This window comes from Schistocerca americana, chromosome 9, assembly GCF_021461395.2.
Source record: "Schistocerca americana isolate TAMUIC-IGC-003095 chromosome 9, iqSchAmer2.1, whole genome shotgun sequence".
NCBI classification, from domain to species: Eukaryota; Metazoa; Arthropoda; class Insecta; order Orthoptera; family Acrididae; genus Schistocerca; species Schistocerca americana.
The window spans coordinates 180,265,747-180,292,973 of record NC_060127.1 but is presented as its reverse complement, the minus strand read 5'-3'; the positions used below and the strand labels follow the sequence as shown (position 1 = coordinate 180,292,973).

At 41.6% G+C, this 27,227-nt stretch overlaps 1 protein-coding gene across 1 annotated transcript; it reads right to left on the bottom strand.

The window, feature by feature from the left end:
* Positions 1–4,297: 4,297 nt before the first annotated feature.
* LOC124550800 (BTB/POZ and MATH domain-containing protein 6-like) lies at positions 4,298–25,951 on the bottom strand. Its single transcript, XM_047125525.1, has 2 exons — positions 25,392–25,951; positions 4,298–7,813 (listed from the first exon to the last, which is right to left on the bottom strand). Exons 1-2 carry the CDS (start codon positions 25,949–25,951, stop codon positions 7,273–7,275), a joined length of 1,101 nt encoding a protein of 366 aa, XP_046981481.1. The 3' UTR covers positions 4,298–7,272.
* Between the last annotated feature and the right edge of the window lie 1,276 nt (positions 25,952–27,227).

The window sequence follows — 27,227 nt, the reverse complement described above, 5'->3', positions numbered from 1 at the left end:
CACTCCCGAAGAGCGCGCGGGAAAAACGAACACCTAAACCTTTCTGTTCGAGCTCTGATTTATTTTATTTTGATGATCATTCCTATCTATGTAGGGTGGGCTCAACAAAATATGGTGACTGAAATTTCGTAAATAGATGTCGCCGCGACGAAAAACGTCTTTGCTTTAATGACTTCCATACCAACTCGCGTATCATATCTGCCACACTCTCTCCTCTATTACGTGATAATACAAAACGAGCTGCCTTTTTTTGCACCCTTTCGATGTCCTCCGTCAATACCGCCTGGTAAGGATCCCACACCGCGCAGCAATATTCTAACAGAGGACGAACGAGTGTACTGTAAGCTGTCTCTTTAGTGGACTTGTTGCATCTTCTAAGTGTCCTGTCAATGAAACGCAACCTTTGGCTCGCCTTCCCCACAATATTATCTATGTGGTCTTTCCAACTGAAGTTGTTCGTAATTTTAACGCCCAGGTACCTAGTTGAATTGACAGCCTTGAGAATTGTACTATTTATCGAGTAATCGAATTCCAACGGATTTCTTTTGGAACTCGTGTGGATCACCTCACACTTTTCGTTTTTTAGCGTCAACTGCCACCTGCCACACCATACAGCCATCTTTTCTAAATCGCTTTGCAACTGATACTGATCTTCGGATGACCTTACTAGACGGTAAATTACAGCATCATCTGCGAACAACGTAAGAGAACTGCTCAGATTGTCACACAGGTCATGTGATGTGATGTGGGATTACACGGCAAAAACTACACCATTTGATTGGTGCCCTGACGTCATCGTTAGTGTGGTTGTCCGTCGACCGAAATGCCATCTTTCGTACAGAGCGCGATCGTTCAGACATCTACTACCAGTGTGTATGATTATATCACGAATTAGACACAGGAGGCGTAATAGCGGCTTGTTGCTTTAATTTTGGACACCAGTGCCCATTACATACATAAATGACCTTGTAAGAGGTCCATGGCTAAGGAATTTATTGCTCGCGCACTCGAGCAGATGTAACTTCGATGGATTGCTCACGTGCTGCCTGCGATATGCGTGCTACAATAGAATCGCAGACCAGAGAGCAGTGTTGGCAGCAGTAGTAGTGGTAGTAGCTCGCAGTCGGGTGGTTGAGCCGGTCGTGGGGAGCGATGGCGGTGTCTAAGCGATGTAGTATAAGGTAAAAGCAGCTGCGCGCATATGTAATTTGTAACAACTGATTTTGTACTATTGTTATATCAAGTCTCATGTAAATGTTTTTAAAAGATCTTTTAATAATAATCTTGCTTCGAAAATTAACTTTTGACAATCATTCATCTGAATTTAAAGTTTTTACTAATTTCTCCAATCCTTGGTCATCCAGTTTATCGTAAAGAAAAATCAGTTGTTTGTTTTTATACATGGCAAATCTAGCGGACAGCATTGCACTGGGCTGTGCCAGAAAAATTTCTTATAGGAGCAGATATATATACGCGTTATCCGGCGACTTCATTGAGGTAAGAATTTTCAGTTTATTCAGAATGATACACTCCTGGAAATGGAAAAAAGAACACATTGACACCGGTGTGTCAGACCCACCATACTTGCTCCGGACACTGCGTGAGGGCTGTACAAGCAATGATCACACGCACGGCACAGCGGACACACCAGGAACCGCGGTGTTGGCCGTCGAATGGCGCTAGCTGCGCAGCATTTGTGCACCGCCGCCGTCAGTGTCAGCCAGTTTGCCGTGGCATACGGAGCTCCATCGCAGTCTTTAACACTGGTAGCATGCCGCGACAGCGTGGACGTGAACCGTATGTGCAGCTGACGGACTTTGAGCGAGGGCGTATAGTGGGCATGCGGGAGGCCGGGTGGACGTACCGCCGAATTGCTCAACACGTGGGGCGTGAGGTCTCCACAGTACATCGATGTTGTCGCCAGTGGTCGGCGGAAGGTGCACGTGCCCGTCGACCTGGGACCGGACCGCAGCGACGCACGGATGCACGCCAAGACCGTAGGATCCTACGCAGTGCCGTAGGGGACCGCACCGCCACTTCCCAGCAAATTAGGGACACTGTTGCTCCTGGGGTATCGGCGAGGACCATTCGCAACCGTCTCCATGAAGCTGGGCTACGGTCCCGCACACCGTTAGGCCGTCTTCCGCTCACGCCCCAACATCGTGCAGCCCGCCTCCAGTGGTGTCGCGACAGGCGTGAATGGAGGGACGAATGGAGACGTGTCGTCTTCAGCGATGAGAGTCGCTTCTGCCTTGGTGCCAATGATGGTCGTATGCGTGCTTGGCGCCGTGCAGGTGAGCGCCACAATCAGGACTGCATACGACCGAGGCACACAGGGCCAACACCCGGCATCATGGTGTGGGGAGCGATCTCCTACACTGGCCGTACAGCACTGGTGATCGTCGAGGGGACACTGAATAGTGCACGGTACATCCAAACCATCATCGAACCCATCGTTCTACCATTCCTAGACCGGCAAGGGAACTTGCTGTTCCAACAGGAAAATGCACGTCCGCATGTATCCCGTGCCACCCAACGTGCTCTAGAAGGTGTAAGTCAACTACCCTGGCCAGCAAGATCTCCGGATCTGTCCCCCATTGAGCATGTTTGGGACTGGATGAAGCGTCGTCTCACGCGGTCTGCACGCCCAGCACGAACGCTGGTCCAACTGAGGCGCCAGGTGGAAATGGCATGGCAAGCCGTTCCACAGGACTACATCCAGCATCTCTACGATCGTCTCCATGGGAGAATAGCAGCCTGCATTGCTGCGAAAGGTGGATATACACTGTACTAGTGCCGACATTGTGCATGCTCTGTTGCCTGTGTCTATGTGCCTGTGGTTCTGTCAGTGTGATCATGTGATGTATCTGACCCCAGGAATGTGTCAATAAAGTTTCCCCTTCCTGGGACAATGAATTCACGGTGTTCTTATTTCAATTTCCAGGAGTGTATTTTAGGGCCATGACGCAGCACTGCTGACGTCCAAAATTTACCAGTTTAGATTCGCAGTCAGTTAATTATTCAAAGGTTATAAGTGAGTCACAATTTTATCGAGAGGTTAGTCATTTATTGCGAGGTTACGGAGATAATTTAAATTGTTAGGTTACAACCTGATCTTTAAAGTCTGGAAATTTTTTTTTTTCGAAGTCATTAATACAAGTATCAGCCAGTGTGCCAGCTAAGCTGTTTTCCTTACCAAGGCCTTATCTCTGGAAATATATTTTATTACTAATATTAAAAGTGAAGCAGTTACAGTAAAGCAACAGTACAAGTGTTTCAAGGAGCTTAATGGTTTCTGTTGTTCTAATTTTCTTCGAGATATCAGATTACATTTTATAATCTCAGAAGTTTCGTTAATGGGAACATTGATATAGAGTTTAGGTATACTGAGCGACCAAAATTTTTTCTAACATTTTTGGCGAACAGTGATCTTGTATGCTATATGAAATTAGTGAAAAACAGTCTAGATCGTAATGGTTAATTTATTTAAAATAATCAGTTTTGGTATAGACTTAGGCCTTCTTCAGAATAGCACTGTCACCTGCAGTTGATGTTGTCCAGAACAGTCAGTAGATCTCGGTCGCTGAAACTGCTCTCGACTGAGTTCTGGTGAGTGTTCTGGACATTGTTAACTTCAGCTGATGGTGCTATTCTGAAGAGGGCCTAAGACTAGGCCGAAAGTGGTCATTTGAAATAAAATAACCATTGCGATTTGGACTGTTTTTCACTAATTTATGTTGAGTGATGTCAGAATTGCATCAGTAGGACTGCTTATATCTGTCAATAGCACTAGCGAATTCGAAACTCTTCTGAAGTCTGCTTTATCAGTGAAATGTGTATGCTACTTCCAGTTTTACAGTTAACATTTTATTAAGTTTATAACTAGTGCGTGATCTGTTATTTACAATAGGATGAATTGCGTTAGCATTCTTATGTATTTTTATTAGAGAGCTAAGCTTGGGAATACGGAAGTGCAACGTTTCAGAGTCTTTCTTTCTATATTAATAACAACATGCGATTGTCTATTTTTTTATACAAGTCTTCTTGGACCTTTTTTGTTGGCCCGTATGCACCTCATTCTTTCCATTCAGTTCAATAGACAGCACTTTTGTTTTATTTAAGCTAAAATGATATGACCGGTTCACGTCTTTCTCCTTTCACTAAAAAAATTTACAGATCTTGGGTATCATCTTAAATAAAGACGAACTGTTTCTTCTTTTAATATTTAGCACTATAATGTACTTCAGAAATTTATTTCTTATTGCAGAGGAATATCTATCTAGTATTTATTTAAAAAGAGTGAACATAACCAATTTCCAAAATCACGTAAGTTACATTTAATTATTAGAAAATCTTAGGAAAAAGGAACACCAACTAGTCTATGAGACAGGGGGCAAGGTAGGGATGGAGGGAATTTCAAATGATATGTTGCTTGCATAAAAAAAACTGACCAAGCCTGTTATGAGAACCTATTAGTAATTTAATTTCAAACATATATTGGAAGTTAAGGAAAATATTGCCATCAAAAATAGTATTTTCTCTGATACACAGTTGACAAATATGGTACATCTGAAAGGGGATGATATTTTTGAATGTATTCAGAAGAAGTGAAATAATAGTCAGTCGGTCAAAGGAATGCTTCATGTATAACGATTATACGTTTGATTGAATACATTTGAGGCAGACAAAAGTCATATTTCAGATTCACAATCTTTCTATCACTTGTACAGAATCTCTGCAAATCATCATATTATTAGTATATTTCTAGGACAATTACTTACATTTAAGACAAAAGAAAACTAATTCACCAGAAAGAACAATCATTTTAAATCTGACACACTCCATTAATATACACAAAATCTTGTTAAAACACCCTTTAAATTTTTACCCTTAATAAGTATGTGATTCATATTCTCATCAAGAGGTTGTTTACTTCAGGAATATCAAAGTAGTAAGGTAATAAGTGTCCATTAATGGAGATGCACTGTGGAAATATGTCAACAGATTTTACATAATTTGCTACAGCATTCAAGTGCTAAAAATAAAAACCATGTGTGATAAAACAACATACTGAACCAAATCATACACTAAACGGGTGTAGAAAAAGAGGAAATGAGGAAAAATAAGAACAACTAGTAGCTGCCATTTAAAAATAGAAGCTAAGAGATGCTCGTCTTGTTTCTGACCATAAAGAGGGGCATGGAAGAACACTGACCCGGAGGAGTATAAGTGGTCGAGAGAAAAACAGAGCGGGAGCTCTCACACATCGATGTAGATATGTACAAACAGTGTTTCCAACACCATGAATTCGCCTACTAGACAAACCTATGAATGTGTGCTGACAGGTAGTTTCAAGATAATAAGGCCAGTTTGTAAACAAACTTAAATGCATAGTTGTAAATAAAAAAAAGTTTTCCAGTAGCCTCTCATACAAATGGATCAGTTTTAAACATGACAATTGGTGTTAAATGTCAGAACAGCTGTCTATAGTAGATGAAGTCAGCAAAAAAGACTACAATTTTTCGTCGAAGAGGGAAGAGCTTTTCGTAGAGTAAACATTTTTGCCTAATTTGTGCAAGGTGGTTCAAATAAACAAGCATCTGGTACTATACACTTTCCAAGTAGGCACTGTTCTTTTTCAGGTTCCAGGCTATCTCCATACCAAATCCGTTCAGTGGTTTAGCAATGAAAACATAACAAAAATACACTCAGTGGGGGTAACTTTGTTCCATTTTTAGATCATACTGGACACAGCATAAGTTACACGACGCTACAAACATTGTAACAATTTGTATCTATAGTTACTGAGTGCTTGGGAAAGCGTAAACGTACTCTAACTATACCCTATTAGAGTAAAATTTCTATTGTAATACTGGTACAAAACATACTGTCATTTAGGGTAACTTAAGACCTGTCTTTAAAAACGTAGCACTTGCAATTTAGCTTCTAATAAATATGCAACCAGTCGCTGGTTGCATATTTATTACAAGATAAATAGCCAATTTAAACACAGTCGCGGTTCGTCATCCACAATGGATATACTGAAACATAGTATTTCTCCAACACCTAATGATCTGGGTAAACTTAGATTACGACAGAAGAAAGTCGGGTGTTAATAAGAAGTAAAAACAAACAGTGTTAATTCAGTATTGCAGGTTTACTTTGAAGTATTAATATATCTGTGTAGACTTGGCATTGTTCGACTTAAATCACTGCTGCCAAAAGCTCTCTTCACAGCTAGTGCCATTAAAGAAAAATCATAAGCCTGAGAGCTTGTAAGAAGGTTGAAAGACAACTAACATACTAAGTAGAAACGAGGGAGGTAATGTAATTTAATGCTGTTAGTACAAAATAATGGAAGGAAGTGGCGCAGCAGGCATTTCAACCAAAAATAGTGAGTGGTCCAAAGATAGCCTTGCTAATAAAAAATTACCCTGACTGAGTGTACTTTCGCATTTATAATATCAGTATGCTTAGATAGGAGATGTAAAGGCAAAAATAAATAACTTTACTGTTTTTCACTCACAGACTAGACGTTCCTTAAATGGAAATCTTTTAATCTACTGGCCAAATTCTCCTTGCCTCCGGTGTCTCCTCAGTTGGAGGCGAATTCGCAGTAGACTGTGGCATGCACGCCTAAAGCTGAGAGTATAGCTAAAATGCAATAAACTTACCCCAACCACTCGTTTGCGTATTCACAAATTGAAAGTGACTTGGAAGAAGTTGAAGACTTTAATCGTTTACTATCCCGATCTTCTTGCGTAAATTTGCTATTGGACTCTTGAATTCTACAATGATTCGAGGCCATTACAAATGACTGTGGCACCAGCTTTGAGTTTTGGATTAGGGCAGAAGTAGTTTGATAATGCCGTGAGCATCTGTATGTGTAGAAACTGAAGGTACCTCTAAAGAGGATGTAATTGTGGTGATTTACATCTACTAGCTAAGGTTGTTATTTAACTCTGGCAATTTCTCAATTTGTGGCGTCTGGTAAAACCGCAATTCCTCATTTGGTGTCTAGAACAAGTGTGCAAGTGGCCTGAGCTTACTTTGAGCACCAGACAACATTCCGTCTCTGAAGACGAAAATGTGGCGACATTTTCGTCTTCAGAGACGGAATGTTGTAGCAAACAAATACTATTTTTGATATGGTAGTAGCCAGAGATGTGCTCAGTTTCATGGGAAAAAATGCTGCTTCGCATTGAATCTGAGACTATGGAACAAATGAGGATGGAGGAATAACCTGCTAATGTATATTTTTTCTTCAGCTATTTAATACCACCACGGTAAATCATCATTTGTTGTTTTGTCTCCAGTTGAGGGTGACTTCTTGGAAGGCACTGATTCTTCGGATTTAGTGAGAGACTTACGAGAAATATGGCTGGGATTAACAAAAGCACTGGCTTCTGTGTTATATTCCTGTCTTTGAGATGGTACATACCACCATGGATAATTATCTACATCAGGTTTATTCCTGGTCTCTGGTCTGTCCTCAGCTGAAGAGGACTTGCCAGAGGACTGTGATTCTTGTGCTGACGTCTGAGAGTGTGGAGAAAGTGGACCAGACTTAGATCCAGTTGCTTTAGCCATTCGCATGGCAAGCCAGTCAGTCAAACCAGAGTCAGCAGTACTGGATTCAGGCTTTTCTCTTGAGCCCAAGTCGTTCGGACTTTGGGGCTCGTCCATAGGGGCAAAGCCACCCAAATGAGATTTGGATCTCACCAATCCTGGCATGCGCCTACTGGCCAGATCCTCAGGACCCCTGGGTGCTCTGTAGGTTTCCTGGGAACTTCCCACACGTTGGAGTGCGGTCCTGAAAAGCAGAGCATCATGATACTGTGAGAAAATACAGTTTGCAAACGCTACAAAAAACAACACTCACATTTTAAATTTAAATAACACCAAAGCCTTATTATCTTGTTTTAGCCTAAAGGGAAAATCATGCATACAGGCACACACACACACACACACACACACACACACACACATATATATATATATATATATATATATATATATATATATGTATATATATATATATGTGTGTGTGTGTGTGTGTGTGTGTGTGTGTGTGCCTGTATGCATATATATATATATATATATATATATATATATATATATATATATATATATATATATATAGGGTCGTTCATAAGTAAGGCCCCACATTTTTTTCTGAGAACATATAGTCAGAATTTGATGACAATAATACGTCAAAATGTCTTTTCCATGTCCTATTTCCCTACATAGTCTCCATCACATTCTATGGCCATGTGCCAATGTTGTGGAAGAGCATGTATTCCCTGCTGGTAAAAGCTGCATGACTGACACTCTCGTCATCTTGAAAGAGTGTCCCCCGTAGAGAATCTTTAAGTGGCCCAAAGAAATAAAAGTCCGAGGATCCAGGTCTGGACTGTAGGGTGGGCGAGGCAATTATGTCCAACTCAACTTGGCGATGGGTTCCCGGGTGTCTGCTTTTCCTAAGGCTGTAGCTTTCTTTATCCATCGCCTAAGTGTACTCCTACCGACTGCAGCATCGCCATACACTGCACACAAGTGTTTATGGATGTTCACAACGGTTTCTTTTTCTGCACACAAGACATTTTGACACTGTACTACGGCTCTGCCATCTGCCAGAACGGTTCGAAACTTCGCCGGCGCACAGAACAAACATCAAACGTGAAGCATTAACAAGGACGTTTGTCTATGGGTATTAATGGCTTTAAAAAAAATGTGGGGCATTACCTACTGAACGATATCGAAAGCGACGCTTCGTATGAAAAACACTCTCCTAACCACACTGCCTGCCTGCGTCAACGTTGTATTTGCAAATCGGAACCCCTCCTCCTCCCATATTTACTGCGTATTTGGGTTCTACGTCAAATAATACGTGTAGTTTACTCAAACCATTGCTTCCTATTCATGGCAGAGGGCTGTGTAATCGACAGTTATCACTGTGCCAGTCTTTGCAATTAAGATCCGACGCATTTGATACCACATTTCATTTACAATGTAAATGTAAACCTTTGTGTTCTACAGGTTGATACTGATGTTCAAATGTTACTTTAGTGTCGCAAATGTGCGTGTGCAGTACAAATAATATGGCTAAATATTGGGATTGTATGCTAATGTAGTTTTCTGTTTGCTCCAACGCCGGTTGTGGTGAGTCCCCAAATCATCAGAATGCTTCATGTCGAAGGCTCCCCTCAAACTACGCCATCAGGCTGACTGATTTCGGTACGTGTTCCATCCAACGTGGCTACCGGCGGAATACAAACCACAACCATTGTAACAAGGTAAACTGTCCGTGAAGTGATAGTGACACTCTGCTATAGATAACTCACCAAAGTCAAGCACCTCAATGGTGAAATGCAAGGGCACTCACGGAAATCATGCACCCTTATTGTGAGGGGCAAGGGGACTCACCAATATGAAGCATAGTGATGAGAACAGGAAACTATTACATTCATATTGTTGTACCTGCATCACGCTCAACTTAGTTTCTGGCCACACATATTGTACTCTTCAACCAAATTTTCAACAATGAAGTAAATTTCGAACATAAATATCAACCGCTAGAACATAAAGGTTTACATTCACGTTGTAAATGAAATGTAGACTCAGATGCGTAGGTTCTTAATTGCAAAAACAGGCACACTTGATGTTTGTCGACTACGGTGCCATCTGCCACGATTGGCAAACAATGGTTTGAGTAAACTGTACTATTTTTTGACGTAGAATCCCAAAATGCAATGAACTGCGAAGTTACCTGCACGCGCAGGAGGGGTGGTTAGGAGGTAACCAGTTGTGGCACAGACAGATGACCCTTTTACTAATATTAACTTTTCACTTGGAACATTTTTTTTCGTACACAGTGTCGCTTTCGAGATACTGAGATGCCTCAAGTTAATATATATAAACTGGTGTAAGCATGCGTATATAATGAAGTACAGAGGTATGTAAACAGGCAGCATACGGTGCTGAGGTCGGCAACGCCTATGTAAGACAAGTGTCTGGCGCAGTTGTTAGATCGGTTACTGTTACTACGACGCACGTTATCAAGATTTAAGTGAGTCTGAACGTGGTGTTATAGTCGGCGCACGAGCGATGGGACACAGCATCTCCAAGGTAGCGATGAAGTGGAGATTTTCCGTACGACCACTTAACGAGTGTACCGTGAACATCAGCAGTCCAGTAAAACATCAAATCCTCGACATCGCTGCGGCCGGGAAAAGATCCTGCAAGAACGGGACCAACGACGAGTGAAGAGAATCGTTCAAAGTGACAGAAGTGCAACCTTTCCGCAAATTGCTGCAGACATCAATGCTGGACCATTAACAAGTTTCAGCGTGCGAACCATTCAACGAAACATCATCGGTACGGGCTTTCGGAGACAAATGCCCACCCGTGTACGCTTTATGGCTGCACGACACAAAGGTTTACGCCTCGCCTGGGCCCATCAACACCAGTACTGGACTACTGACGACTGGAAACATGTTGCCTGGTCGGACGAGCTTCGTTTCAAAGTGTATCTAGCGGATGGACGTGTATGGGTATGGAGACTCTGTATGGAGGATCTGTAATGATGTGGGGCGTGTGCAGTTGGAGTAATATGGGACCCCTGATACGTCTAGACACTACAGAACACTTGTATTACAGGAAGAAATATATGCATCAGAAACGACCACAACTGGAGCATCAGGCATTTTAGAGACAGAAAAAATAGAACGCCAAATTCTCAGGAAAATATTCGGACCAATACTCAAAGAACGCATATGGATGAAAAGACCTACCAATGTGTTATACCAACACACTGACAGACTCACAGACATGATCAGAAAACGCAGACTAAATTTCTACGGACACATGCAGAGAATAGACGGCACCAGACTTACAAAGAGAATCTTTGACGAAGTAAAACTTTCAAGCCTTAAAACAAATTGGTATCATGAAATAGAGGCAGACGTAAGGCAGCTGGGGATCAACAAACAAATGATAAAAGACGGAAAGAAATTCAGGAACAAAATTAGGAACGCAAACTTTATTGTAAATGAGAAGAGGAAGACGGGAGCATTATGGACGGAACAAAGGAAACAAGAGCATAGGTAAAGGATGAAAAGATTTTGGGAAGAGAAAAGGAAGAAAGGAAAGAAGTGAAAATTGTGTCATCATGAGATATTTGAGTTCAAACACTGTCCATAAAGGCAAAAATGATATGAATGAATCGCTGAATGAATATACCCTCATGTTTAAAAAACGGTACACCTTAAATGATTAGAAACAGGACATATACATTAGTACGTTCTGCAGGAATGAAACCATTTGAACATTTGAACCACGTCGACCCTCGGGTTCGAGGTTACCATCGATATCGCGTTGCAACAGCACTTAGCGGTAAAATGTGCCTGCCACTCTCGTTGTCGCTATAAATCGAAGGTGATGCATCACGCCGGCCAAAGTGGCCGAGTGGTTCTAGGCGCTACAGTCTGGAACCGCACGACCGCTACGGTCGCAGGTTCGAATCCTGCCTCGGGCATGGATGTGTGTGATGTTCTTGGGTTAGTTAGGTTTAAGTAGTTCTAAGTTCTAGGGGAATGATGACCTTAGATGTTAAGTCCCATAGTGGTTGGTTGGTTGGTTGGTTTGGGGAAGGAGACCAGACAGCGTGGTCATCGGTCTCATCGTATTAGGGAGGGGTTGGGAAGGAAGTCGGCCGTGCCCTTTCAGAGGAACCATCCCGGCATTTGCCTGGAGTGATTTAGGGAAATCACGGAAAACCTAAATCAGGATGGCCGGACGCGGGATTGAACCGTCGTCCTCCCGAATGCGAGTCCAGTATCTAAGTCCCATAGTGCTCAGAGCCATTTGAGCCATTTGATGCATCAGTGTGACTTGAGTAGATATTGCAGTATGTGTCGCAGACGTACGCGCGAACCGTTCCGTGAAATCGGTGAGTTGGCATGAGAGAACGTGATGCATCTATCCGGGAAATTGCTACTCGTGTGGGACGATGCGTTTCGGCAGTGTACGCAGAAACATTCACGGAAGACCGTAGAACATGACGAGATGGGTCAGGTCGCACCACCCACACCACCCCCTGGGAGTCCGAACGGCATTGCAGGACGGATTCGTCTCCTCAGCTTTGGCGCAACAGTGTAACACATCGTGCACTATCAGGGGTGACAGTCCGTCGCCGTTTATTACGGGACGTGTTACGTTTGATTCATCCACTTCTCCGCCTACTTTTGACGAAAGTGCAGAAACATGCTAGACGGCAGTGGTGTATGGAACGGCGTCATTAGGGACGGATTGGCATCAAATATTATTTTCGGACGAATCCAGATTCTGTTTGCTTGAAAATGATGAATCCCAATCAAATATTGTTATTTATGTATAATTTTACTGCTGTAGCCAATATGATTATTGTACTCAAAGTCTGTAACATTTCACATGACTGTCATTAACAAGTTTAAGCCATTTTAACATTTCATCTGATTGTATAAACCGGTATGAAGTTTAAGCTGTTTTAACTTGTCAAAATCGGATTTATGTGCCACCTGAAATACACACACATGTATTCGACACCTCAAAAAAAAAAAAAAACACCTCCAAATCCTTTAAATAACTATTCTGTAATAATGTTGTTACGATGTATATTCTTTGTACTTTGCGATTATGTCTTCTCTTCTGCTATGAACGTTGCACGCAGCAGATTCCAGACGCCATATTTGTTTACAAATGTGACCGTATAAATGTGATGTGTTACGACAGCGAAAGGAACCTGTGACCACTGGAAGTACTCTATTTTACTTATTTTATGTTTACCCTCTACCATCTGGTGACAAAGATGTATGAGACAGGCGAAATACCCTCAGACTTCAAGAACAATACAATAATTCCAATCCCAAAGAAAGCAGGTGTTGACAGATGTGAAAATTACCGAACTATCACTTTAATAAGCCACAGCTGCAAAATACTAACGCGAATTCTTTACAAACAAATGAAAAAACTGGTAGTTGCCGACCTCGGGGAAGATCAGTTTGGATTCCGTAGAAATGTTGGAACACGTGAGGCAATACTGACCCTACGACTTATCTTAGAAGCTAGATTAAGAAAAGGCAAACCTACGTTTCTGGCATTTGTAGACTTAGAGAAACCTTTTGACAATGTTGACTGGAACACTGTCTTTCAAATTCTGAAGGTGGCAAGGGTAAAATACAGGGTGCGAAAGGCTATTTACAATTTGTACAGAAAGCAGATGGCAGTTATAAGAGTCGAGGGACATGAAAGGGAAGCAGTGGTTGGGAAGGGAGTGAGACAGGGTTGTAGCCTCTCCCCGATGTTATTCAAACTTTATATTGAGCAAGCAGTGAAGGAAACAAAAGTAAAACTCGGATTAGGTATTACGTTGCGTGTAGACGGACATCTTGCGAGTGCTGGCAAATGTAAGCATATTTTTACTAATTAAGCAGGTAATATATTGATTCAATATTATTGTTCACTTTTAATTTGTAAGAGGTGATCCCGATTTCATGTCCGCCTTCCTTGAATTAACCTGCATTCGAGTAATTTACAGTGTAACAATCGCAGCGGCCGATGCAGCCAACGACGCCATTACGTGGCGATATTAACTTATAAAAAATTAGCGGAAGCGGAAAACTCGCCCGCCATTAGCGTAATATACATTTTTCTCCACAGCCGCCCGACGTTGCAGAAAATACGTAGCTTTAAGATTCTTATTTTCAGTACAAGAGACGAGAGCCAGAGCCAGGACTCCGACTACAATGCAATGGTTAACGGAGGTAAGAAAAAATACTCTCTCGCGTGTGTGGTCCGCAATTGTAATTAATAACTAAAGATTTTTTGCTTTAAAGTGAGCTGACTAGCCGAGGAAATTAATATGAAAAGCTTATTCGATTGTTCAACTTATACGCTGATGTTTTAAGATTCAGTGAGTCTAACGTTCATTAACGTAACAAATAATTTATACTGAAGATTAATATTGTTAAAAAAGAGAACTTCACAAAAGCATTTAATTGTAAATCAAAATAAAATGAAATATCATTTTTAGTAAGGCCCACCACGTAAGTCGGCAACAATCAACGTTACCAACAAATAATATATTAAATTACGACGACCGACGGACGCGAGAGAGGGAGAAACTGTCAGAGCCTATGGCGGACCCTGTGCGTACTAGACAACAGGATGCACGCTGAACCGAGGTGACTGAAATACTGATCATATCTGCAGATACTAATGTACATGTCTTGTGGATAGAAACGTCCTATAACAAATACGCATGGAGTGGCCAAGGATTGGTCACGGTGTGCAAAACTTCACACGTGCGTGCGTTCCGAGGCTAGGCCTGTAACGGCACTGGTCAACACATTGCAGCTTTGATTAGCCCTTCTCGGTACAGTGGCGACATTTCATTTCATCTCATTTACCAGTGCAATACGAGACTTTTTCCCAGAATTTGATGCAGTTTATTTTGGTGGGTACGACTTTCAGCAGATTGGTAGAATCATGGCGTAAGCGCTTTTTATCCTCCGCTATTTTTTCGTGGTATAAAGGAAGTTCGCGGATCGCGTGGTTGTTGGTGCAAAAAGACTGAGTCTAGTGATCTATCCTCGAGAATCCTTTTACAACGAGTAGTTATCACAGGGAAGAGGTATGAGAACTCTCAATATCTAATACGTAGCCACATAATTAACAGGTCGATGAAGTTCCCACGGAACGACATTACAGCACCATGCAGAAAGAATTTTAAGATTTAGTTGACGATGAAAGAAGAAAAATTATAATGATCGACAGACGATTTGTATGAGCTTCATTGTTCTGTACACCAAGAACCACTTTTGGTTAAATACGCTGACCTGGGAAAAGTGATGGAAGTGATAGTGGGATTAGTAAATTTTCTGAAGCTGCACACATCATTACATCGTCAGTGGCGATAATTTATGATGGAATTGAACGAAGAGTAGAGAGACGTTGAACCGTCTCCAGTGAAATACTGCAAATAACTTGGAAATGACAGTGAAAGAAAAAAAAAACATTTTAATATTAGAGTGAACACTAACCGCTCAGGCGAGATACAATTTTCTCTCCTGCGTGTTATTATTATTACATAAAATTCTATGAATCATTTTCGAGTGCAGAGAATAAAAAGATGCACTCGAAACAATAATGGACCAGATAGCTGAAAAAGGAGATATCATTTGTCTTATTTTGGCCGTTATCAAGCCCTTGTCTTCGTTGCGAGTAGACCGACATCTTGTCGAGTGCCATTGAATGTAAGCAATACTGTATCTTTAATCAGATAATATATTAGTTTCATATTATTATTCCCTTTTAATTTGTAAGAGGTAAGCCCTATCTCATGTCCGCTTCCTTGATATAACTTGCATTTTAAATAATTTCATTTTAAATAATTTACAGCGCAACAATTGCGGCGTCCGTTGCAGCCAACGGCGCCATTACGTGGCAATCTTATAAAATTAGCGGAAGCGAAAAACTCGCCCGCTACAATTATAACAACATTTTTTTTTTTCACAGCAGGCAGACGTTGCAGCAGAGCACGTGGTTTTAAGATTTCTATTTTCAGTTCAATAGCCGAGATCCAGAGCCACGACCCAGATTACAATGCAAACTCTAAAATGGGAAGAAATAATTCTCTCGCGCGTGTGTGGGCAAAATGCAAACAATAATTAAAGATCTCATGCTTGATTAAAAAACCTAATTAGCCGAGGCAATAATCTGAAAAAGTTTATTTCATTTCTCGACGTATATGTCCATGTTATAAGATCAGTGTGTCTTATAGTTAGTAAAGTGACAAATAATTTTGCTAAAGATCAACTTTGATTAAACGGACAATTTCCACAAAAGCAATTTAATGCAACTCAAAATCAAAACCAAATTATTTCAGTTATTTTGAGCAAAGCCTACCACATTACGAAACAATACTCCATCATTATCAACGCATAATTTGTGTAAAAAATAATAAATCACGTTGCCACGCGAGACCGTGATACAGAGTGTTCGGAAATTGCCATTCCAAACTTCAAAGACGAGTGAAAGGGAGTGAGTACATGATATTTTTAACAGGAAGCCTTGTCCGGAAATGTAATGTTTCCGTTCTCCGACAGTTTCACTTCAGATGTTTAACTCATCCACTTCGGCCTGAGGAATAGAATTAGGCGTGATGTAGTACAATTATTGGGTAACAGATCGAAAGGAAACACAACGAAACATCTATTTATCAGTAAGCACATTTTTTTGTGTTAACACTTGAACATTACGTGTTTACCTTTAACAAAAAAGAATCCAGCGTACTGTACATACACAACAGGTGATGCATTACAACAGAAGCTCTATGTGGATACCACCAATTTTCTTACAGACATTGTACCTAAGAAGCGTATTCTGGTACACCCTCTCCATCCCTGCTGGTGTCTATTCAGTTTCTGGTTCAGTGGCCAGAACTCGTGCTGGCAGATTTTCCTCTGTCTCTATGAGAGACCCCACAAGAAGTAGTAGACGTCTTCCCGTATATCCTGTTGTACACCGAGACACGAAACTTTGAGACTTTTCTCATTCTCTCAGAAGAGAACTGAAAATATTCAAAATAGTATGTACTTACTCCCACTACAACCCCTAGACTTTTTAACGGGAATTTCCGAACACACCGTATATTGCAGTAGAGTCTCGATTATCCGACCTTCGGTTATCCCACCTTCTGTGGTATCCGACCCTTTCACTGCGCCGGCCGTGCGTAAGCCGACGACAGTTCAGCGACTAATGTGTTATTTGTTGATACTCAGTTCATTGTCGTCGTCTGCTACTCCTCGGTGGTCGTTTCCATGGAAGAAAAACTTAAAACTTTAAAAAGAATAGAAAATGGTGAAACTTTATTAAAATTGGCGCATGATTATAACGTCGGGAAAACAACAGTTGGAGACTGGAAAAGGAACCGAAATAATTGAGAAGTGGTGTTCTCAGCGAGCAACCTCGGCTATTTTGGAAGATCGAAAAACCATGAAAAAATGTGATTATCAAAAAGTACGTGAAGCGTCGTTCCTATGGTTTACTCAACATAGAAACAAAGGTGTACCCATGTCGGGACACATTTTGCAGGGAAAATCCTTCAAGTTTCGTAACGAACTAAACGAAGGTGGACCTGATTTCACAGCTAGTGTAGGCCGGCTCGATAGATGGAAGAAAAGATACGGAATTCGGCAACTTAATGTCTGTGGTGAAAAGCTTTCAGCAAATTTTGAAGCTGTTCAATTGTTTAGGAATAAACTTCACAAGGTATTGGACAAGGAAAACTTAACAGGTGATCAAATTTTTACCTGCAACGAGACTGGTCTCAATTACAAAATGTTACCGGAAAAAACATTAGCGTCAAAGGCCGAAAAGGCAGCGCCAGGCTACAAACGTAGCAAAGAAAGAGTAACCATTCTTGCATGCAGTAACGCCACAGCAAATTTGAAAATGAAACTGTCTATGATAGGTAAGCCGAAAAAACCGAGAGCATTTAAAAATGTATCTAAAAATGCTTTATCGGAGAAATATTAGAATCAAAGAAATGCTTGGATGAGCTCAGACATTTTTAAAGAATGGTTTTTTAACGCATTCGTGCCACAAACTGAAAAGTTTTTGAAAGCCAACAACTTGCCCCGCTTGCTTCTAGACAATGCCACTCGTCATCCTAATGATGATGAGCTTCAAGATCAAGATATAAAGGCCATGTTTTTGCCTCCAAATGTCACATCCTTATGTCAGCCTATGGACCAAGGGACCTTAGAGACACTAAAGAGGAACTACCGCAGAAACTTGTTTTCCTCTTTAATTAATGCTACGGACAAGGGAGAAGACATGCTTGAGCAGATGCGCCGTGTTAATTTGAAAGACGTAGCTTATGACGTGGTCCAATCTTGGGAGAGTGTTGGAGCAAATACAATTGCAAAATCCTGGAATATTTTGCTACAGGAAAATCAATAAAATTCTCCAGATGATGAAAATCTACAGCAGCAGACGGAACCAGAAAATACTACCCTGCTTTCATTGTTACGAAAAGTTCAAGGGATGTGCTGACGCCACAGAAGATGGATTGTCCAAGATGAAGAATTTGAAGTGACAGATGAAGAAATAGTCAACATGGTAAACGAAAAGAAGAAGACGAAGAAGCGGATGTAATGGAGGAAAGTGCGCCCAAGATTTCTCACAACGAAGGACACAAGGCCTTAGAAACTGCTTTAGAATATGTAGAGCACCTGGAGGAAACATCGTCTACCGAGGTTTTACTTCTTAAGAGATTACGTGATTAAGCGGCAAAAAAAACGGCAAACAGCAGGCAAACAAAAGACAATTACTAACTTCTTCACACAGTAAATATCTATTCAGTCTAATTTGATTTGTATTGTATTAAATGTTTAACACATTTGGCCTACTTTAGTTTAATTTTTGTGTTTTCTTGTATTATTTTCCGTGTTATCCGACCTTCCCGCTTATCCGACCTTGCCGCGAACGGTTCAGGTTGGATAATCGAGACACTACTGTACTTCAAAATAAGTTGGTTAAGTCAAAGGACTTACGTGAAAGGAGCTTTCGACTTAAGACCCGCTATGATTGAATTTCTGAAGGAAAAAGGAAATCGTGAACAAAAATTAGAAGATCTGGAATGGATTACAGACCTTGCATTTTAAACAGAATTAATCACAGACTTCTTTCTAAACATTTGAGGACGCTGCAAATCCTCAATCCGCCCCTGAGCTGTTTTCGAGATCGTTTGACATTCCAGTTGAAGGCGATACCTTGCATGTGCAGATGGAACTGTTCGATCTGCAATGAATTCCTGTTTAAAAAAGAAGTTCTTTTGCGTTAAAACTGTGCAGACGTTCTACTTTCGTTTCCTCGAGAAGAGTTTCCACGTCTCCAAAATGAGGTTGCAAACGTTATATCAATGTTAGATCAGCATACGTGCATGAAACTTTTTTCGATTATGAAACTACACTAAAGGCCATTAAAATTGCTACATCACGAAGATGACATGCTACAGACGTGAAATTTAACCGACAGGAAGAAGATGATGTGATATGCAAATGATTAGCTTTTCGGAGCATTCACACAAGGTTGGCGCAGGTGGCGACACCTACAACGTGCTGACATGAGGAAAGTTTCCAACCGATTTCTCATACACAAACAACAGTTGACCGGTTGACCGGCGTTGCCTGGTGAAACGTTATGTAAGGAGGAGAAATGCGTACCGTCACGTTTCCGTGGGAATTTAACAAGATGGGACCTGGATAAACTGAAAGAACCAGAGGTGGTACAGGGTTTCAGGGAGAGCATAAGGGAGCAATTGACAGGAAAGAAATACAGTAGAAGAAGAATGGGTACCTTTGAGGGATGAAATAGTGAAGGCAGCAGAGGATCAAATAGGCAAAAAGACGAGGGCTAGTAGAAACCTTTGGGTAACAGAAGAAATATTGAATTTAATTGATGAAAGGAGAAAATATAAAAATGCAGTAAATGAAGCAGACAAAAAGGAATACAAACGTCTCAAAAATGAGATCGACAGGAAGTGCAAAATGGCTAAGCATGGATGGCTAGAGGACAAATGTAAGGATGTACACGCTTATTTCACTAGGGGTAAGATAGATACTGCCTACAAGAAAATTAAAGAAACCTTTGGAGACAGGAGAAGCACTTGCATGAATATCAAGAGTTCAGATGGAAACCCAGTTCTAAGCAAAGAAGGGAAAGCAGAAAGGTGGAAGGAATATATAGAGGGTCTATACAAGGGCAATGTACTTGAGGACTATATTATGGAACTGGAAGAGGCTGTAGATGAAGATGAAATGGGAGATACGATACTGTGTGAAGAGTTTGACAGAGCACTGAAAGACCTGAGTCGAAACAAGGCCCCCTGAGTAGACAACATTCCATTAGAACTACTGACGGCCTTGGGAGAGCCAGTCCTGACAAAACTCTACCATCTGGTGAGCAAGATGTACGAGACAGGCGAAATACCCTCAGACTTTAAGAAGAATATAATAATTCCAATCCCAAAGAAAGCAGGTGTAGACAGATGTGTAAATTACCGAACTATCAGTTTAATAAGTCACAGCTGCAAAATAATAACGCGAATTCTTTACAGACGAATGGAAAAACTGATAGAAGCCGACCTCGTGGAAGGTCAGTTTGGATTCCGTAGAAATGTTGCAACACGTGAGGCAATACTGACCCTACGACTTACCTTAGAAGAAAGATTAAGGAAAGGCAAACCTACGTTTCTAGCATTTGTAGACTTAGAGAAAGCTTTTCACAATGTTGATTGGAATACTCTCTTTCAAATTCTGAAGGTGGCAAGGGTAAAATACAGGGAGCGAAAGGCTATTTACAATTTGTACAGAAACCAGATGGCAGTTACAAGAGTCGAGGGACACTAAACGGAAACAGTGGTTGGGAAGGGAGTGAGACAGGGTTGTAGCCTCTCCCCGATGTTATTCAAACTTAATATTGAGCAAGCAGTGAAGGAAACAAAAGAAAAACTCGGAGTAGGTATTAAAATCCATGGAGAAGTAATAAAAACTTTGAGGTTTGCCGATGACATTGTAATTGTGTCAGAGACAGCAAACGACTTGGAAGAGCAGTTGAACGGAATGGACAGTGTCTTGAAAGGAGGGTTGAAGATGAACATCAACAAAAGCGAAACGAGGATAATGGAATGTAATCGAATTAAGTCGGGTGATGCTGAGGGAATTAGATTAGGAAATGAGACACTTAAAGTAGTAAAGGAGTTTTGCTATTTGGGGAGCAAAATAACTGATGATGGTCGAAGTAGAGAGGATATAAAATGTAGACTGGCAATGGCAAGGAAAGCGTTTCTGAAGAAGAGAAATTTGTTAACATCGAGTATAGATTTAAGTGTCAAGAAGTTGTTTCTGAAAGTATTTGTATGGAGTGTAGCCATGTATGGAAGTGAAACGTGGACGATAAATAGTTTGTACAAGAAAAGAATGGAAGCTTTCGAAATGTGGTGCTACAGAAGAATGCCGACGATTAGATGGGTAGATCAAATAACTAATGATTAAGTATTGAACAGAATTCGGGAGAAGAGAAATTTGTGGCACAACCTGACTAGAAGAAGGGATGCATCAAGGGATCACCAATTTAGTATTGGAGGGCAGCGTGGAGGGTAAAAATCGTAGAGGGAGACCAAGAGATGATTACACTAAACAGATTCAGAAGGATGTAGGTTGCAGTAGGTACTGGAAATGAAGAAGCTTGCACAGGATAGAGTAGCATGGAGAGCTGCATCAAACCAATTTCTGGACTGAAGACCACAACAACAACATGGTAGACAGTGACAAAATAGACGTAATCAAATCGAGAAACCACACCAGTCTGGAGTAGTATTCATATTGACAGCTTTTTCAGTATTATACAACAACGTTTTTATTTTTCATGTAACAAAACGTTTGACGAAGTTTGTTGAGGTAATAGATTCTTTCGCAGAAAGAAAAGCACGTAGTGTGTAAAATTGTAGCATGAGCAGAGAGAAAAGAATTCTGGGAACTAACGGTTGAGTAACTGTGTACTGTCTTGCTTGTCCCTTGTCTTTACGTGTTTTATGTTTCCTGTATTTAATTTTATGCCACACAAAAGAAAAAGTTCATAGGCAATAGGCATTATATATATTAAGGGTAGTTAGATGTCAAACTGTCCGACTGGGAGGAGGAGAGGCACTATAGGACATTTTAATTTCCAGTGTCCTGAATATAAGTATGATGGCTTCCATTACAAAATATACACGTTTGAATTCCACAGAGCGAAATACAGTGAAGTGCGATAGAATAACATGTCTTACATTTCCTCGAACGTGTATGTTTTATACGTCATTCAATATTCTGACATAATTGTCGTAAAGGAGTGTGTCAATAATATAAGTTAAATGTTTATTTGACACTACAATAGTGAAATCATAGTCTCAGTACATAAATTTTTTTCTTAAAAAAAAGGGGTTATGTTACCGGTTTCAACGAATTACGTCAGCATTTCTAAAAGTAAAACATCAGTTGGAGAATATGCAGGGTGAATCACTAGCTATTGCCAGCTAGAATAACTCCGAAAGCATGAAAGTAACTGAAAAGTTTGTGGGACAAATGTTGTATGGAACTACGAGGGCCATAATATGACGTTGGTTTTTTGTTGCTAGGTGGGTTCGCGTCAGAGATTTGTTTTTTAAATGGGATGCTACAGTTTGATTTTCTGATAGCGGCTATCGAGACGAATCCAATGATGTGTAACAGTAAGGCCTTTGAAGGTCAACGAAGGTCACAAAGGTGGCAGGAACGTGATGACCATTGGTGTCAATGCAGGGCTGCAATCATCTTCTCATGGATTGAGTGAATTCCTTATCACCATGGCACTTATCGAAGAACATGCTCTGACAATTCTCTCTCGTATATCGTGCAAATAGTAAATATTCGCCAAATACGGCGTATCAATCTAACATGCCATTGACATGTAAACACCATTCGACGGTTTCGCAATACAACACTAATAGGAACGGTACGATTAATATCGTCGAATCACGCGAATGAGAATGATGTATTCCTTCGAAGAACAATTCGATGTGCTTCTCATTTACAGAGAAAGCCAACGAAATCAGACTTCTACGCTGAAAGATATCCTCAACGTACTCGCCCTTCACGTCATACATTTAAATACGTGTATGATAGATTGAGAACAACTGGATCTTTAACGCAACGGAAAGATATCTGGCAAAGGGAAGTTACCATCGAGAAAACGGAAATTGGTTCTCTTGCGACTGTGGTTCGAGATTCTGTGTTAGTTTGCGTCAAATCGGGAAGGAATGTGGCGTGACCCAGAGTAGCGTTGTTCGTGTTCGGCATGGCCATAAGTATCATCCTTACCATATCAGTCTGGACCAAGAATTAACAGGTACGGATTGTACATGTCGCATAGAATTCTGCCGATGGACTCAACTTCATATTCAGAGGGATGACGCATTTATTAATTTGATTTTATTTACTGGGGCTACATTCACGAGCCATGGAAATGTTAATTTGCGTAACACGCATTACTGGGCAACTGAAAATCCATGTTGGCTGCGGCAAGCTGCACACCAAAAACCGTGGTCGATGAATGTATGGTGTGAGATTCTGGAGGACAGAATTATAGGCCCCTATTTCCATTGATGGAAATCTTAATGGTAGCAAGTACACCACATTCCTGCAAGAAACATTAAGTCGGTTGTCTGGTCCCATTATTTTTCGTATTTATCAGATGTATGGTCTCAATTCCTATTATACAGGGTGAGTCATTAACTATTGCCACCAAGAATAACTCCGAAAGTATGATAGGAGCTGAAAAGTTTGTGGATTATGAGTTACATGGGAAAATTGGGCCCATAATATCACATTAGTTTTTTGTTGCTACGTGGGGTCACGTCAGAGATACAAGAAGGTGAACTTATTTTTTTTTTTTTTTTTTTTTTTTTTTTTTTTTTTTTTTTTTTTTAACGAGATTCTATAGTTTGGTACTTTTTTCTGACAGCGGCTGTCGGGACGAAACCAATGACATGTAACAGTAAGGTGTTTGAAGGTCAACGAAGGTAAAAAAGGTGGCATGAACATCCATTTACAGAAGGTATTAGAAGTGATGACCATTGGTATCAAAGCTGTGCTGCAATCTTCTTATCATGGATTGAGTGGTATTCCTTATCACATCGGCACTTATCGAAGCACATGCTCTGACAATTCTCTCTAGCATATCTTCACGTATAGTTGGAACAAACAATGTCTTTTACGAATCCCCACAAGAAAAAATCAAGAGGTGTCAAGTCTGTCAAACGAGCTGGCCACGACACATCTCCTCCGCGTCCAATCCGACGATTTGGGAATTGTCTCTGCAACTCATTTTTCAGCCATCAGCGAAAGGGCGTAACTAAGTCGCTGCAATTTGTGCCTATCTTGCGCAACCGTTCATTCCCTGTCCTAATGTAGAATAGATGAAAGCTAGACCAGGTAAAAATTGGCAAAGATTCTCGCTATGTGTCCTGCTGTGACACAATGATCGTATGAGTGATATAAATTCACAAGTCGTAACTTTTTCAAGCACAGCAAGCTTCCATATGGAATGCAGCGCATAATTTGGAAGCTTGCTGTGCTTGATGATCTTACGACTTGTGAATTCATTTCAGCTATATGGTCGTCGTGTCGCAGCAGGACACACTGCAATAATCCTTGGCAATTTTTACCCTGGTGTGGTTTTTATCTACTCTACACTAGGGCATGGAATGAACGGTTGGGCAAGCACGGGCATAGCTTGCAGTGACTTAGTTGCGCCCTTTGCCTCGGTTGCCTGGTCTTATTTTTCATAACTGCTGTTGGACGTATAGTCACAATCCCCATTATACAGGGTGCATCATAAGTAATGCAGTAAACGCATACAGTTGAAAGTACACGATACCAGAAGCAAAAAAGTCTCAGTAAACATAGGGTCGAAAATGCTTACCTTAAGAGTTACGACCAATTTTTCATCTTCGATACTGTGAAACAAATCTCTTCTACTGCAAGTTCAAGTGGTAGTATGGATCAAAAAAGGAAAAAAAGTGTTCAGCAAACATGTGCTCTAAAACGCATTCCTTAAAAGTTACGAGCACTTGATCATTACCAGAGTTGTGTTTCAAAATAGCAAAGATGAACAAGTGCTCATAGCTCTTCAAATTATGAATTTTAGAGCACATGTTGGCTGAATTTTTTTTCTTCTTATTTTGGTCCATACTACCACTCCGCAAGATATGGAAAGCAAAGAACTTGCAGTGGAAGGGATTTGTTTCATAGTATCGAAGACGAAAAATTGCTCGTACCTCTTAAGGTATGTATTTTCGACACTATGTTTACTGAGACTTTTTTGCTTCTAGTACTGTGTACTTTCAACTGTAAGCGTTTACGCCATTAATTATGATACAACCAGTATATTCTCCAACTGATGTTTTAGACTTGGAAATGCTGACATAGTTCGTTGTAACTGCCCTTTTTTCAAAGAAAAAATTTTATGTACTGTGAATATGGCTTCAATATTGTAGCATCAAATAAACATTTAAATTTTATATATCAAACTCTTCAGTAAGATGTAAGCTACAAAATGAATATATTTTTGAAAAACCGATATTTTAAAATTTTTGACGTCCCACATGAAACGCTAGAGGAGGGCGCGGGGGAGGGGGGGGGGGGGGGGAGGGTGCCACTATCAAGTTTTGCCCCAGTTCGGAAATAACGTAGATCCGGGGCTGACGAACGCCACAATCGAGCAGAGTTCTTGACCAACCATGGAGTAGGGAGCTGTAGCACTCTGACCTGCTTTCCGTTTGTGCTGGGGCTGAAACCAGGCGCGAGACCTGCGAAAGGGCTTTGGGGTGGCTGTGCAGGGCGTCGTTCCAGCCGCGAGTGCCCATGACGCTGAGAGAGTGGCTCCTGATGAAGCCGACGACGGCCCGCCTCAGCTCTGGACAGCATCGCTCGACTGCCAGGACGGCGCTGTCCGCTGCGTTCTCCACGTCTAGGTCTGCGATCAGCTGCTGTTCGCACCGGTCCTTGAGGACCTGCAGGTCGTATTTGTCTGCCGCGACGAGCAGCTGTGGGGCCATCCTGACCAGCTCGGGCGCCTCGTCGGTGTAGATGAAGGTCAGCAGTTGGCGTAGGACGTCCTTCTCCGTGTCTGGGATCTCGAGGGAGGCTTCGCGCTGGTGGCGCCGCAGTATGGCGGCGAAGACGGGGCTCCGGGCGGACAGTATCAGCCTGTGCGCCTCGATTCTTGCCTCGCCGGCCACCAGGGTGACGTCAGAGTCGTAGCCGGACTCCAGCAGTGCTGCCAAGTCGCCCACCACAGTGCCGCTCCGCAGTTTCGACCCGGCCATCTCTGGAACCAAAGTACAATGTCAGAGTCATAGCCAGACTCCAGCAGTGCTGCCAAGTCGCCCACCACAGTGCCGCTCTGCAGCTTTGACCCGGCCATCTCTGGAACCAAAGTACAACGTCAGTCATAGACAGACTTCTGCAGTGCTGCAAAGTCTCCGACCACAGTTCCACTCCGCAGCTTCGACCCGGCCATCTCTGGAACCAAAGTACAACATCAGAGTCACAGCTAGACTCCAGCAGTGCTGCGAAGTCGCCGACCACAGCGCCGCTCCGCAGCTTCGACCCAGCTATCTGTATAACCAAAGTACAACGACAGTCAGTCCAACTACTAATGATTCACACTAGCAAGGGAAGTGGGTGACATTGAATGCTGAGAACTGCATGAAAGTGTGCTTAGAATATGCAGTAAAGTGACAATTATCTGAAGTTCTATTCGCTCACCCTCCCCCCCCCCCCCCTCCCCCGAGTTGTCTACAGTACGAGCTGCACTCACTAAGTAATGCAAGACTTTCTTTTTCTGGAAGCTTGCTGACTTTATTGGTTGGTTGGTTGATTCAGGGGAGGGACCAAATGACGAGGTCATCGGTCTCATTGGATTAGGGAAGGATTGGGAAGGAAGTCGGACATGCCCTGTCAAAGGAACCATTGTGGCATTGGTCTGAAGCGATTTAGGGAAACCACGGAAAACCTAAATCAGGATTACTGGGTGTGAGTTTGAACCTCTGTCCTCAGAAATTTGAGCCTGGTGCGCTAACCACTGCACCATTTGGTTTTATTGAGGATTCCAAAATACCACATTATTCCCTACTATTTTAGCTACAAAACTCTATTTTTTAACATATTCAGCATTCAATGTGACCACCTTACACCTTGCTGGGAGGGCCTGTATACCTGCACAGTACCACTTTTTAACACCCCCCGTTTTGTCTTTCATTAGGTTTTGTGTGATTGTATGACCGTGTGCTTAATGGATGAAAGCTGCTATGGTTTCGGGGGTATTTCAACCGAGTGCGGCTGTTCTGAGACTGAATAGTTGAATGATTGAAAGTTTGTCTATTATTAAAGGCCATAAAGGTTGCGATGTACTAACTGATATGTACTTTGTACTAACACACAAGTCCTGAGTCAGTAGCTACCTTCGCCTTACACATCTAATTACGGTTATATCTTTTATTAGTTGCTGATTTTAAGTACTTCGTCACACGCAATGATTATGGTTGACATTCACAACAATCCTCACTGCAATCCATGGTTGTTGCTGGACGACACGGTTGA

Coding starts and splice junctions, on each gene's coding strand:
- LOC124550800 (XM_047125525.1), bottom strand. CDS start 25,951: ATGGCCGGGTCGAAACTGCGGAGCGGCACTGTGGTGGGCGACTTGGCA. Junction 7,814..25,391: donor CCAGCACAAACGGAAAGCAG/GTCAGAGTGCTA, acceptor TCTGCTTTTCAG/GACCGCACTCCAACGTGTGG.